Source organism: Chiloscyllium punctatum, chromosome 22 (assembly GCF_047496795.1).
Source record: "Chiloscyllium punctatum isolate Juve2018m chromosome 22, sChiPun1.3, whole genome shotgun sequence".
In the NCBI taxonomy this organism is placed as follows: Eukaryota; Metazoa; Chordata; class Chondrichthyes; order Orectolobiformes; family Hemiscylliidae; genus Chiloscyllium; species Chiloscyllium punctatum.
The window spans coordinates 55,043,896-55,056,088 of NC_092760.1; the positions used below are offsets into that span (position 1 = coordinate 55,043,896).

The 12,193-nt window shown below is 42.4% G+C and overlaps 1 protein-coding gene across 4 annotated transcripts in view; it reads left to right on the forward strand.

Moving 5' to 3' along the window:
- Positions 1-12,193, forward strand: part of pde3b (phosphodiesterase 3B) — a 249,067-nt gene that overhangs the window by 190,055 nt on the left and 46,819 nt on the right. For 2 of the 4 annotated variants that reach the window (XM_072592355.1, XM_072592356.1), the window contains exon 4: positions 11,023-11,180. In XM_072592355.1, the coding sequence (XP_072448456.1) occupies positions 11,023-11,180 (158 nt within the window). The remainder of the gene's footprint in view (positions 1-11,022; positions 11,181-12,193) is intronic. The other 2 variants (XM_072592357.1, XM_072592358.1) reach the window with 1 other exon arrangement.

The window sequence follows — 12,193 nt, forward strand, 5'->3', positions numbered from 1 at the left end:
AAGTGTGACTGAAATAGCATGAGAGATTGCATCCTGCAGTTTTGTGGGCTTTAGTAAGTTTAAGAAGGAAGGTGTGGGGGGCAATGAGTGTCAAAATGAGAATACAAGGAAAGGAGAATATAATGGTTGTTATCATACAAGGAACCAAAAGTCTTTTACTGGTATTGGAACAGTAAGTAAATGTTAAGAGCTTTGTGACCCTCTTAGAACTAAAGAGGGTGATAAACCTAGAGAACAAGCCTTGAATACTTGACGAGTACTTTATGGAAGTTTTACTGAGGAAGAGGATGCCAGTCAAATAACAGGAGATAAGATGTTCGAGGAAATGGGTGCAGTAAAACCGGTAAGGATATAATGGAAAGACAGACGATGATTCATGTGGATAATTCATGTGATCCAAGTGGTTTGCATCCTGGATTGCTAAAGGGAGTAGATATGGAGATTGTCAGAAGCGTTTCTCTTAATATTTCAGTCTTTCCTAGATAATGATGGGCCAGAGGATTGTAGAATGCCAAACGTGACACCTTTATTCAAAAAAGGGCATGAGGATATTGCTGGTGACTAGGCTGGTTGTTTTACCATTAGTGGCGGGTAAGGTTTTTAGACACAGCAATTAAGAAAAAAGGTCAGGCAATTCAAAACATTTCAATTAGTCCAACAGAGCTTGCACAGTTCAAGGCTTGTGTTAAGATTTGTAGCTTGGATGCTGGTTGCAGTTGTTGTGGGTGTGTTCGCCAAGGTGGGAAGTTGGTTTGCAGATGTTTTGTCCCCTTTCTAGGTGATGTACTCAGTGCTGTGGAGCCTCCTGTGAAGTGCTACTGTACTGTGTCAGAGTTCTGGTTGTTCATTGCACAGTCGGATCACACATTCGGCTGTGACAACACAACAATAATAGGACAAGCCAAACAGAGGACAGCCAGAGAATTTCTAGAGGCATGGCACTCATCCACTGACTCCATCAATAAGTACATTGACCCAGACACAATATACTGACCACTGCAATTAAATACTGGAACTGGTAACCAGAAGCAGTGGGAACGAAACCAAATAAATTCCACCGACTCAGTATAGCAGCGTTTCACAGGAGGCTACACGGCACTGAGGATGTCACCCAGGAAGGGGATAAAACGTCTGCAAACCAACTTTCCAGTGTGCCAAACATAACTATAAACTACCACAGATTGTGAAAGGCAGATATATAACTTAATTTATTGCTGGTTGAAGTAATAGAGACGATGATGGATGCTGTTTACGTAGCTTTTAATCAAGTATTATGAACAAGGCGGCTTAACAAAACTGAGGCTTGTAGAATAGGACTGCCATCATCATTCAGTTTAAAAATATAAGCTTGAGGATAGACAAAAGCAAGTCATAATAAACCATTATTTTTGAGACTCGAGGTTGATAAAGTGCTATCCCCCAAATTTCAGTCGTAGGATTACACATAAGTGACTTAGATACTTGAATATGGGGTATATAATTTCAAAATTATGTTTATGATGGCAGTAAGGCCAGACCAAGCACTTTGGATGTTCTCTAGTTTCTGTTCATTGAGCATTGTCAGGCTGATCAAGTAGGTCTGTGATTATAGAATCATTCAGTTTCCTGTTGCAATGCATCTGTAGCTGCTCCTGTTTCTGCTTCTGCTATTTTTAGGCCAGCCTGATGGTGATAAAAAGGCCAGCTTATGCGATAGTTGGTCCAGAATTTGTCAGCTTCTGTCACAGCGGAGGTGATGTGGATGTCTTACAGTCCCTTGCTCCAATGATGGCATAGTCAAGCAGGTGTCAATGTCTGGACTAAGTGTGTAGCCAGAAAGCCTTGTATTAGGGTGTTTATGAAATAGGGTGTTTATGACCAGACCATATTCTCGACTTTTCATCATCAGTAGGAGGGCTTTGGTGCTGTCTGATTTCCACACACCTTACATGCCTATCACATCATTCCAGAAGTTTGTATCCTTCCCAATTCTGGCATAGAAATCATGGGCAAATCAGCTTGTCTCTGATGGGGCATGTTCAAGTGTCCTCTACCAGCCTGCTCCCATCAAAAAGCACTGTCCCCATTTATCAAGATCCATGGCAAGCCCCTCGACGATGTCAATCCATTCCTTCCAGGAGGATCTCCTCCCAGGAAAGCAGATATTGGCAAAACTCAACTGCCTCCACTATGCGACTGCAGCTTTTGCTTGTCTGAGGCAAAGACTGCTTGATCACAAAGACCTCAAACCTGACACCAAGATCATCGTCTACAAAGTAGTGCAGTTTTACCAGCCCTCCTGTGTGCTTGTTAGATATGGAAAATGTACAGCAGATGCCTTAAATCCCTTGAGAAATAACATCACTGATACCTTTGCCAAAAACATGCAAATTACTGGCACTCCAATACATTGTCCTCTCAGGCAATGTTGAGGCACTGGTCATGGACAGTCAGCTGCATGAGGTGGACCACATCATTTACATGCCTGACTCAAAGCTTTGAAAACAATCTCTTCACTCCACATTTGGGTATAAGTGGTAAGCAGGAGGGGGAGGAAATGCTTTAAGGATGTCATAGAGCCATAGAGATGTACAGCCAGCAAATAGACCCTTCAGTCCAACTTGTCCATGCCGACCAGATACCGTAACCCAATTTAGTCCCACCTGCCAGCACCCAGCCCATGTCCTCAAAGCTTCGCTGAAGAAGTACTATACATCCATTAACTTGTGTGAAACCCAAGCCCAAAACCCAGTTTGGAGAAAGGGAGAACTATTTCAAGAGTTTCTAACAGGCCCATATGGCAGAAAAGCACAAAAATTGTGCATTCCACTCACCAACCCACTTTAGCAAATGCCTCCTGCTCCACATGTCATAAGATTTGCTGATCCAGTGTTAAACTATTCAGTCAACAAAGGATCCACAATACCAGAGTGGAAGAAAGTCATACTTAATCCCGAGAAACTTAAGAGGAAGTGGCTGATTGAAGGTAATGCTGATCGACTGTAACAGGACACGGCTCGTAACATCAGCTAGTGGAATTGGCAGACCTCGTTGCTGACAGATCTTAACACAGAAGTGTGAGATGATGCATGTTAGCAGAAAAGATAAGGAGAAGGATTACAGACAATGTGTGACAGCTCTAAACTATGTGCAGGCCAGTGACCTGGAGGTTCATTTGTGGCATTTTTGAAGGTGGCAGGACATCTTGAGAAAGTAGTTGGCAAAATTTGACTTCATAAATAGTGGTGTTGAGTACAAATTCAGCTAACTTATGCTAAATCTTTATGAAGTGCTAGTTCTGTCAAATTGAAGATGAGGTAAAGTTGTGGACTGAGAGCCTTAAGTTGAGATCCTTAATGAATACTTTGCATTGGTATTCATAAAGGAGAATGGGATGGTTGATGGTGAGTCTAGAGAGGAGTATGTTGATATTCTAGAGCATATTGATATAAAAAACTGTGTTGGATGTCTTGTAAAGCATTAGTATAGACAAGTCCCCAGGTCCTGATGGGATCTAACCCAGAATACTGAGAAAGGTGCTGATGGAAATTGCTAGGACCTTGAACAAAATCTTTGTTTTGGTCTTTAGTCACAGGAGAAGTCGCAGAAGACTGGTGAATAGCCAATGCTTTTCCTTTTGTTTAAGAAGTGGGACAGGGATAATCCAGGAAATACAGGCTTACATACTGCTTAGGAAGTTATTGGAGAAGATTCTTTGGAACAGGATTTACTCACATGTGGAAGAATATGGACTTATTAATGATGGGCAGGGGAGTTCATGTCTCACAAACTTGATTGAGTTTTTTGAGGAAATTACAAAGTTGATTGAGGAGGCCAGGGCAGTGGATGTTGTCTGCAAGGAGTTTGGCAAGGCCTTTCACAAGGTTCTTCTGGCAGGCTGATACAGGTAAAGTCACATGAAATCCATGGTGAGCTGGTATGATGGATACAGAATGAGCTTAGTCATACAAGACAGAGAATGATGGTGGAAGGGTGGTTTTAGAAATTTGGAGGTCCAATTACGAAGTTTGCAAATGGCACAAAGATTGGGGGAGCTGTGCATAGTGAGCAGATTGCTTGAGGGTATAGCTGGATATATAGGTTGGTGACTTGGGTGGAGAAATGGCAAATGGAATTAATCTGCACAAATACAAGGAAATGCATTTTGTAAGGTCTAATGCAGCACAGAAGTATAGAGCAAATGGCAGACCCCTAAGAAGACCACAAGATATAGGAGCAGAATTAGGCCATCGACCCCGTTTGATTCTGCTCCTTCATTTGATCATGGCTGATATGTTTTTCAACCCAATCATTCTGCCATTTCCCTTTCATCTTTGCTTCCCTTACCAATCAAGAACTTGTCTGTCTCTGCATTACACTCAGTAACTTAGCCTCCACAGCCTTTTGACGTAGTGAATTCCACAGATAAACCACGCTCCAGATGATGAAATTCCCACTCATCTCAATTCTAAAGGGGGTTGTCCTTTTGCTCTGAGGCTGAATCCTTGGGTTCTCGTGCCTCAGTAGTAGAAACATCTACTCCATGATCACTGTATCCAGGCCTCTTGGTAGTTTATACATTTCAGTTAAATCTTCCCCACACCACCCCCCCCCATCTTTCTAAACTACATCGAGTACAGACCCAGAGTCCTCAACTGCACCTTATATGACAAGCCACTCAAGCAAGACTCATTCTTATAAAGCTCCTCTGGACCCTCTGCAATGGCAGCATATCATTCCTCAGATACAGGGCCCAAAACTGCGCTCAATATTCTAAACATGGTCCGACCAGAGCCCTGTGCAGCACCAGCAATGCATCTCTGCTCTTGTAATCTTAAACGCAACCTGAACTAGGACTCCTTAGACCACTTCAGCTTCAGATTTCGGAAGCTTTTCCTCATTTCAAAAATAGTCTACACCTTTATTCTACCAACCAAAGTGTGTAACCTCATGCTTTTCCCACATTTCAGGCCATGTGTCCTTTGTTCAAGCCTGACCAAGTCCTTCTGCAGTCTTCCCACTTCCTCAACACTATATCTCACTCCACTTTGTCATCTGCAAACTTAGGGACAACAACTTAACTTCCTTCATCCAGATCAGTAATGTATGTCATGAATAGTTGTGGTCTCAACACTGCCCCCAGCGGGACTCTCATCATTGACTGCCGTCCTGAAAAAGACCCCTTTATCCCCACACTGTTTTCTGCCAGTCAGCCATTCTCTATCCATGTTAGTTCCTTGCCCCTAGTACCATAGGTTCTTATCTTATTTGGCAGCCTCCTGTACAGCACCTTGTGAAAGGCCTTTGAGAAAGTAGATTATTATCTCACTTGCCCATTATGTCCTCAGAGAAGCTATAGGAGATGCTGAACATCTAGGGCTGTTTCCCCTGGAGCGTCGGAGGCTGAGGTAGCCTCATAGAGGTTAGCCAAATTATGGGGGTCATGGATAGGGTAACTAGGCAAAGTCTTTTCTCTGGGGTCAGGGAGTCCAGAACTAGAGGGCATAAGTTTAGGGTGAGAGGGGAAAGATATAAAAGGGGCAACTTTTTCACGCAGAGGGTGGTACGTGTATGAAATGAGCTGCCAGAGGAAGTGGTGGAGGCTGGTACAATTGCAACATTTAAGAGGCATTTAGTTGGGTATATGAATAGGAAGGGTTTGGAGGGATATGGGCCGGGTGCTGGCAGGTGGGACTAGATTGGGTTGGGCTATCTGGTCGGCATGGATGGGTTGGACCAAAGGCTCTGTTTCCATGCTGTACATCTCTATGACTCTATGATTTGTCATGCATGACTTCCCCTTGATAAAGAAATCTGTGCTTCCTCAGTCCTGTTTTACTATGCACTACCAAATACTCTGTAATCTCATCCTTGAAAATGGACTCTAAATTCTTAGCAACGATCAAGGCCAAGCTAACTGGCCTATGGTTTCTTTTTCTGCTCCCTTCCTTCTCAAACAGGGGTGTTAGCCATGTTTGTGTTTCCTGGCACCCTCCCTTGCTCCAGTAATTCCTAAAAGAACACCACCAATACATCTCCAATTGCCTCAGCCATCGCTTTCATAACTTGAGGGTGCAGTTCATTCCATCTGGGTGATTTATTCATCTTCAGACCTTTCACCTTCCCTAGTCCCTTTTCCTTATTGATGGCCACTACACTCATTCTGCCTCCTGTCTGCCTTGAAGTTACGGTATGCTGCTGGTATCTTCCATGATGAAAATTGATGCTAAGTACCAGTTCAATTCCTCTTCCATTTCTTTGTTCCACATTACTACTACTTCAGACTCATGTTCCAGCAGTCTAATGACCACCTTTTATATATGTAAATAAAACCTCTTGCAGTCTTCTTTTATTTTACTAGTTAGCTTACCCTCCTATTAATCTTCTTCCACCGCCTTATTGTTGTTTTAGTTACCCTCTGCTGGTTTTTAAAGGCTTCCCAATTCTCTAGCTTCTCACGTCTTCACAACATCATATTAATTTTCTTCTGCTTTTTACTTTAGATGTTTTGCTCTTTTTATTTTGCTTTTATATTGTTCTTTGCTTTCCCTTGTCAGCCATGTTTGCCTCATCCTCTCCTTAGTTTGTTTCTTCTTCTTTGGGATGAATTTCTGTTGTATCTCCTGCATTAACCCCAGAAACTCCTGCCATTGCTTCTCCATCATCTTCACTGCTAAGCTCCCTTTCCAATCAATGCTGGTCAGCTCCTCCCGCATGTCTTTGTAGTTACCTTTACTCAATTGCAATACTATTAAACCTGATTCCAGTTTCTCCCCTTCAAGCCGCAGGGTGAGTTCTGTCATATTGTGGTCAATGCCTTTGAGGGGTTCCTTCACCTGAAGCTCCCTAATCAGGTTTGCCTCATGACACATGACATGGCACAGTGGCTCAGTGGTTAGCACTGCTGCCTTCACAGCACTAGGGACCCGGGTTCGATTCCATCCTTGAGCGACTGTCTGTGTAGAGTTGGCACATTCTCCCCGTGTCTGCGTGGGTTGCCTCCGGGTGCTCCGGTTTCCTCCCACAGTCCAAAAGATATGCTGGTCAAGTGAATTGGCCATGCTAAATTGCCCATAGTGTTAGATGAATTGCCCATTGTGTTAGTCAGGAGTAAATATAGGGTAAGGGAATGGGTCTAGGTGGGTTACTCTTCAGAGGGTCAGTGTGGAACTGTTGGGCCGAGGGGCCTGTTTCCGTACTGTAGGGAATCTAGTCTAAACTTCTCCAAATCCACAGCTGCCTGTTCACTAGTGGGCTCTACAGCTAACTACTCAGAAAAAAACATCTCGTAAACATTTCACAAATTTCTTTTCTTCAGATCCTCTACCAACCTGATCTTCCCAGTCCACCTGCATATCACAGACCCCATGATTATTATAATTAAGTGCCTTCAAAGTTTGGTAGAAGATTTGTAGCTCGGGTGCTCGTTGTTGTGGTTCTGTTCGCCGAGCTGGGAATTTGTCTTGCAAACGTTTCGTCCCCTGGGCTTCACAGGAGGCCCCCAAACACTGAGGATGTCACCTAGACCGGGGACGAAACGTTTGCAAGACAAATTCCCAGCTTGGCAAACAGAACCACAACAATTAAGTGCCTTTCCTACATGTGTTTTTCATTCCTTGATTTATCTTATTCTAAACTCCCATCAGAACCTTTTTATCCTTTGCGGTTGCTCAGCTCTACCCACATAGACTCTACACCTTCTGACTTGATATCACTTCATGCTATCAATTTATTTTCATTTCTTATTAACAAGGCAACTCCGTACCCTTTGCCCATCTGCCTGTACTTTCAATGGGACATGTATCCTTGGATATTTAATGACCATTCCTGATCTTCCTTGCAGCCATGTCTCTGTGATACCAATATCATAACACCAATTTTAATCTGTACTGCAAGCTTATTTACCTTGTTTCGTATAATGTATGCATTTAAGTACAACACCCTCAGTCCTACGTTGACTGCCTATCTCTCCACTTATTTACAGTCTGAAGTTAAGTTTCTGACCTTTTCCATACTCTCTGTCCTACTGTTCTGAAACTTTAATAACTTTTGCTGAGCCCTCCCCCAACTTTTCCATAATTTTCCATGCAACCGAACCCATCCCCCCACAATTTAGTCTAAAGACCTAGTTATCCAATTTGCCAAGACTCTGGTCCCAACGTAATTCAGGTGGAATCCATTGGAACAGCTCCTTCCTTCCCTAATACTGGTGCCAATGTCCGATGAAGTCAAACCTGTTTCTCCCACACCAAGCTTTGAGCTATGTGTTTATGTCTTTAATCTTGTTGACCCTTTGTCAGTTTGCTCGTGGCATGTGTAGTAATCTAGAAATTACTACCTTTTGGTTCTGCTGTTTAATTTGGCCCCTAACTGCTCATATTCCCTCAGCAAAACCCCTTTCCTGTTTTTACCTATGTTGTTGGTACCTACGTGGACCATGACAGCTGAAGCTTTTTCCTCCCACTTGAAGTTCCTCTGCAGACCAGATGAGATATCCTGAACCTGGACACCTGGCAGTCATCATAGTCTTTGGGACTCTTGATCCTGACTAGAACAGAGTCTATTGCCCTGACTATGCTATTCCTGATTAAAGAACTTCACTTCTCTATTCTCACTCCTGCTTAGGATCCCTCCACCCCGCCTACGTTCTAGTTTAAAGGCTCCCGGGTATCTCTAACAATCTTCCCGCTAGGATATTGGTCCCCCTTTTGAACAGGTCTCTTCTGCCCCAGAAGAGATTCCAACAATCCAAAAATCTGAGTCCTTTCCCCAGTACCATTTTCTCACCTTCTCATTTATCTGCCCTATCCTGTTATTCCTCCTCTCACTAGCACATGGCACTGAAGTAATCCAGAGATTATTACCTTTGAAGTCTTGCTTTTTAACATCTTGGAGACATTGAGGTATGCAGATGCTGGAGATCAGAGTTGAGAGTGTGTTGCTGGAAAAGCACAGCAAGTCAGGCAGCATCTGAGGAGCAGGAAAACCGACATTTCAGGCCAGAGCCCTTCATCAGAAATTCCTGATGAAGGGCTCCAGTCCAAAACGTTGATATTCACTCTGTCTACTCTATCCTTTGACAAGTTGCCGCAACGGCTCCGAAAAGTCCTTTACCTTGTTTACTCATCCTCCCTGCAGCTCTTGCTCTCGTCCATACAGGGAACAAGAATCTCCAACATGTGGGACAAGCTCAAGGGATGCGGGTACTTCAGCACTACCCCCTGGATCCCCTTAACTGCCTTGCACATAGTCACACTCTCCTGTCCCTGATCACTGACTGAATTCGAGGTAGTTAACTTAATAGTGTGACTGCCTCCTAAAACACAGCATCCAGATAACTCTCTCCCTCTCTGATGTGTTGCAATGTTCAAAGCTCTGAGCTGGAGTTGCTCAAGCAACCAACCCTTGCTGCAAATGTGGTCATTATGATGGCACAATGGGATCCACGAGCTCCCACATCATGCAAGCACAACACATCACCTGGCTGTGCACTCTGTTTAATTTGACATTTAAGAAACATTGGTCTTTCAGTTTACAATTTGAAAATTTTTTTTATTTATGTTCAGTCTGGAAGTAAACTGAAATTAATTGTGAAATTAATAGCTATCACCACCTTATGGTTTAACTATGACGTCACCCTTTTGTTCTGGGTCCCTGATCATGGGCTCCAAATTATCCTGTTAAGTAAACCTAACTAATATAAGCCAAAACAAGCACCTGTTCTCCTCTATAACAAATACCTATGCTGCCTCCAAATTCTTCAAAATACATATACACTCAGTGTGTGTCTCACTCTGGATATAATCTTTCCTTGCTGACCATGCAAACCATTAACATACAGAGGGATTTAGGTGATGGGTCCTGGAAGTGGTAACACAAATGGAAACGGTGGTGAAGAAGGCATACGGCATGCTTGCCTTTGTCAGTTGGGCATAGATTATTTAAAAATTGGCAAGCCACATTATGGCTGTGTAGAACTTTAGTTAGGCCACATTTGGGATATTGTGTGCAGTTCTGGTCATCACACTCCCAAAATTATGCGAAGGTTTTGAAGAGGGCAGAGAACAGGTTTACCAGGATGTTGCCTGGTTTTGTTGGCTATGAGGAGAGATTAATCAAACATGATTTGTTTTCATTTGAGTATCAGATGCTGACTGGCAACCTGATAGAAGTTTACAAAATTATGTGAACCAGGGATAGAATAGATTGTCGCAGTTTTTCTAAAGGTAGAAGTGCTAGTACTCAGGGACATAGGATTTAAGGTAAAAGAAGGTGCCAGAGGAGGTGGTTGAAGCAGACATAATGGCAACTTTTGAGAGGCATCTTGGCAGATACATGAATAGGCAGAGAATACAGGGATGTGGACTCCGGACTCCAAAGAAGCATAAGGTTTTGAGTTTAGGAAGGTGTCATGTATCAGTGAGGTTTTATTGGGCCACAGGGCCTGTTTCTCTGCTGTACTTTGTTTTTTGTTCTACACTTTAAGAAGAATATGAGGGTTCTTAAAAAGGTACAGAGGAGATTTATCAGGTGGTTCCAGGGATTAAGTATTTTAGTTCCAAAGTTAGATTGAAAAGCTGGGATTGTTCTCCTTCTAGCAAAGGAAATTATAGGATATTTTTGAATGAGTTGTATAAGATCATAACAGGTTTAGATAAAGGAGCAAATGAAAATCTATTCCTATGAGCTGACCTCATAGAGGTCCACAGATTTAAGGTTTACAGCACGAGATGTAAGGGAATAGAAGGAGGAATGGTTTTAACTCAATAACAAGAACTTGTTCCCCAAGAGGGTGGTAAGTGCAGAAACAATGAGTGATGTAAAAAGGAAATTGGATGGGTTTTCAAGGGAGGTCAATGATGGGACTACACGGTTGATTGGGAGGAGTGGATTTGATTAGATTTCCCATATAAAACTGGCTTGGACTCAGTAGGCTAAGTTACCTCCTGTGTTGTAATATTTTTATGACTAATAAAATTTAAGGCAGTAGTTAAGTCATTTGTTCAGTTAGTTTGCTAACTTTGTGTATTTTTCCAAATTTAGCGTTTAAGACGAAGTTTACCAACTGGACAGCTTAGAAGAAACACAGGATCATGGACAACCACAACATCAGCTACTGGTTTGCCAACAATGGAACCTGCTCCTCTTAGATGGGACCGAAGCAATGGAATGAAACCCCATCCAGAGAGTGGGTCAGTGAGGTAAATTATACTTTTTACTAGTTCAGTTGAAATCATGTAAGCATTCTAAAGGAAATATTTAATAAAATACCAAAATTCTAGTCACAACAATTAGTTTATTTTTGTAATAGTTATGTCCTGGAATTAGCTGCAAAAGTCATGGTAAATTTAATATGCATGCTATGTTTAGCATACAAATAACTGAAATTTCTGTTGAGCAAAAGGTAGTCTGCGAAATGTGAATCGACTCCAACTGCTCAGCAATTTGAATAGTTTTGCCATTAACCATGCAAAAGTTACTCTTTGGGTTCAAAGAAATTGTTACTTTTGCACTATTTAACATAAAATTAAACTCTGCACCAGAAGTTAGGCTTCTCACTGGAGTAATGCACTGTAAATCAAGTCCATTTGTTTCCAGAATTGACACAAAATTATATATTTTAGTGGAATATGCAGTGTGCCCGGTTTACCTGCCAGATATCCACCAGATTACCAGAAGATACAAACCGGGTTTCTGTACTTAACAAGAATTTATACCTATTACAGTAAATTCCTTCTAATTAAAGGTAAACAACTACAAATTGTCAACATGTAATCTTACTGGATCGAAGTACACACACAAACACACCTGTGGCCGCACATGCGTGTTCAGTGTTGTTCAGTGCTGAGAGTCCCTCCTAGGCATCCCGGAGGTGAACTCAAGAGGTGCCTGAGGGATTGGCAACCATTTCATGCCATCGTCCTTTGTTGAGGGATCTATGTGGCCAGTGCCCATGGATTGTGCCCTGATGTGGTGATGACTGAGAAACCAGGTATTTGCTTTGACCACCATGTTGAGAATTCTGCCCATCCACTTTACTTATGATGGTTGGTAGGTTGGGAAGCTGAATATGAATGATATAATCTGAGTGGTTAATTCAGTCGTTAACCATCAGTAATTCTCACCTATCTTAAATCTCTCCACAAACTCCAGAGCTCAGTTAAAAGATGCAGTGAATGCTCCCAACATTGAGAGAGGCCTAGTTAAACTTGTT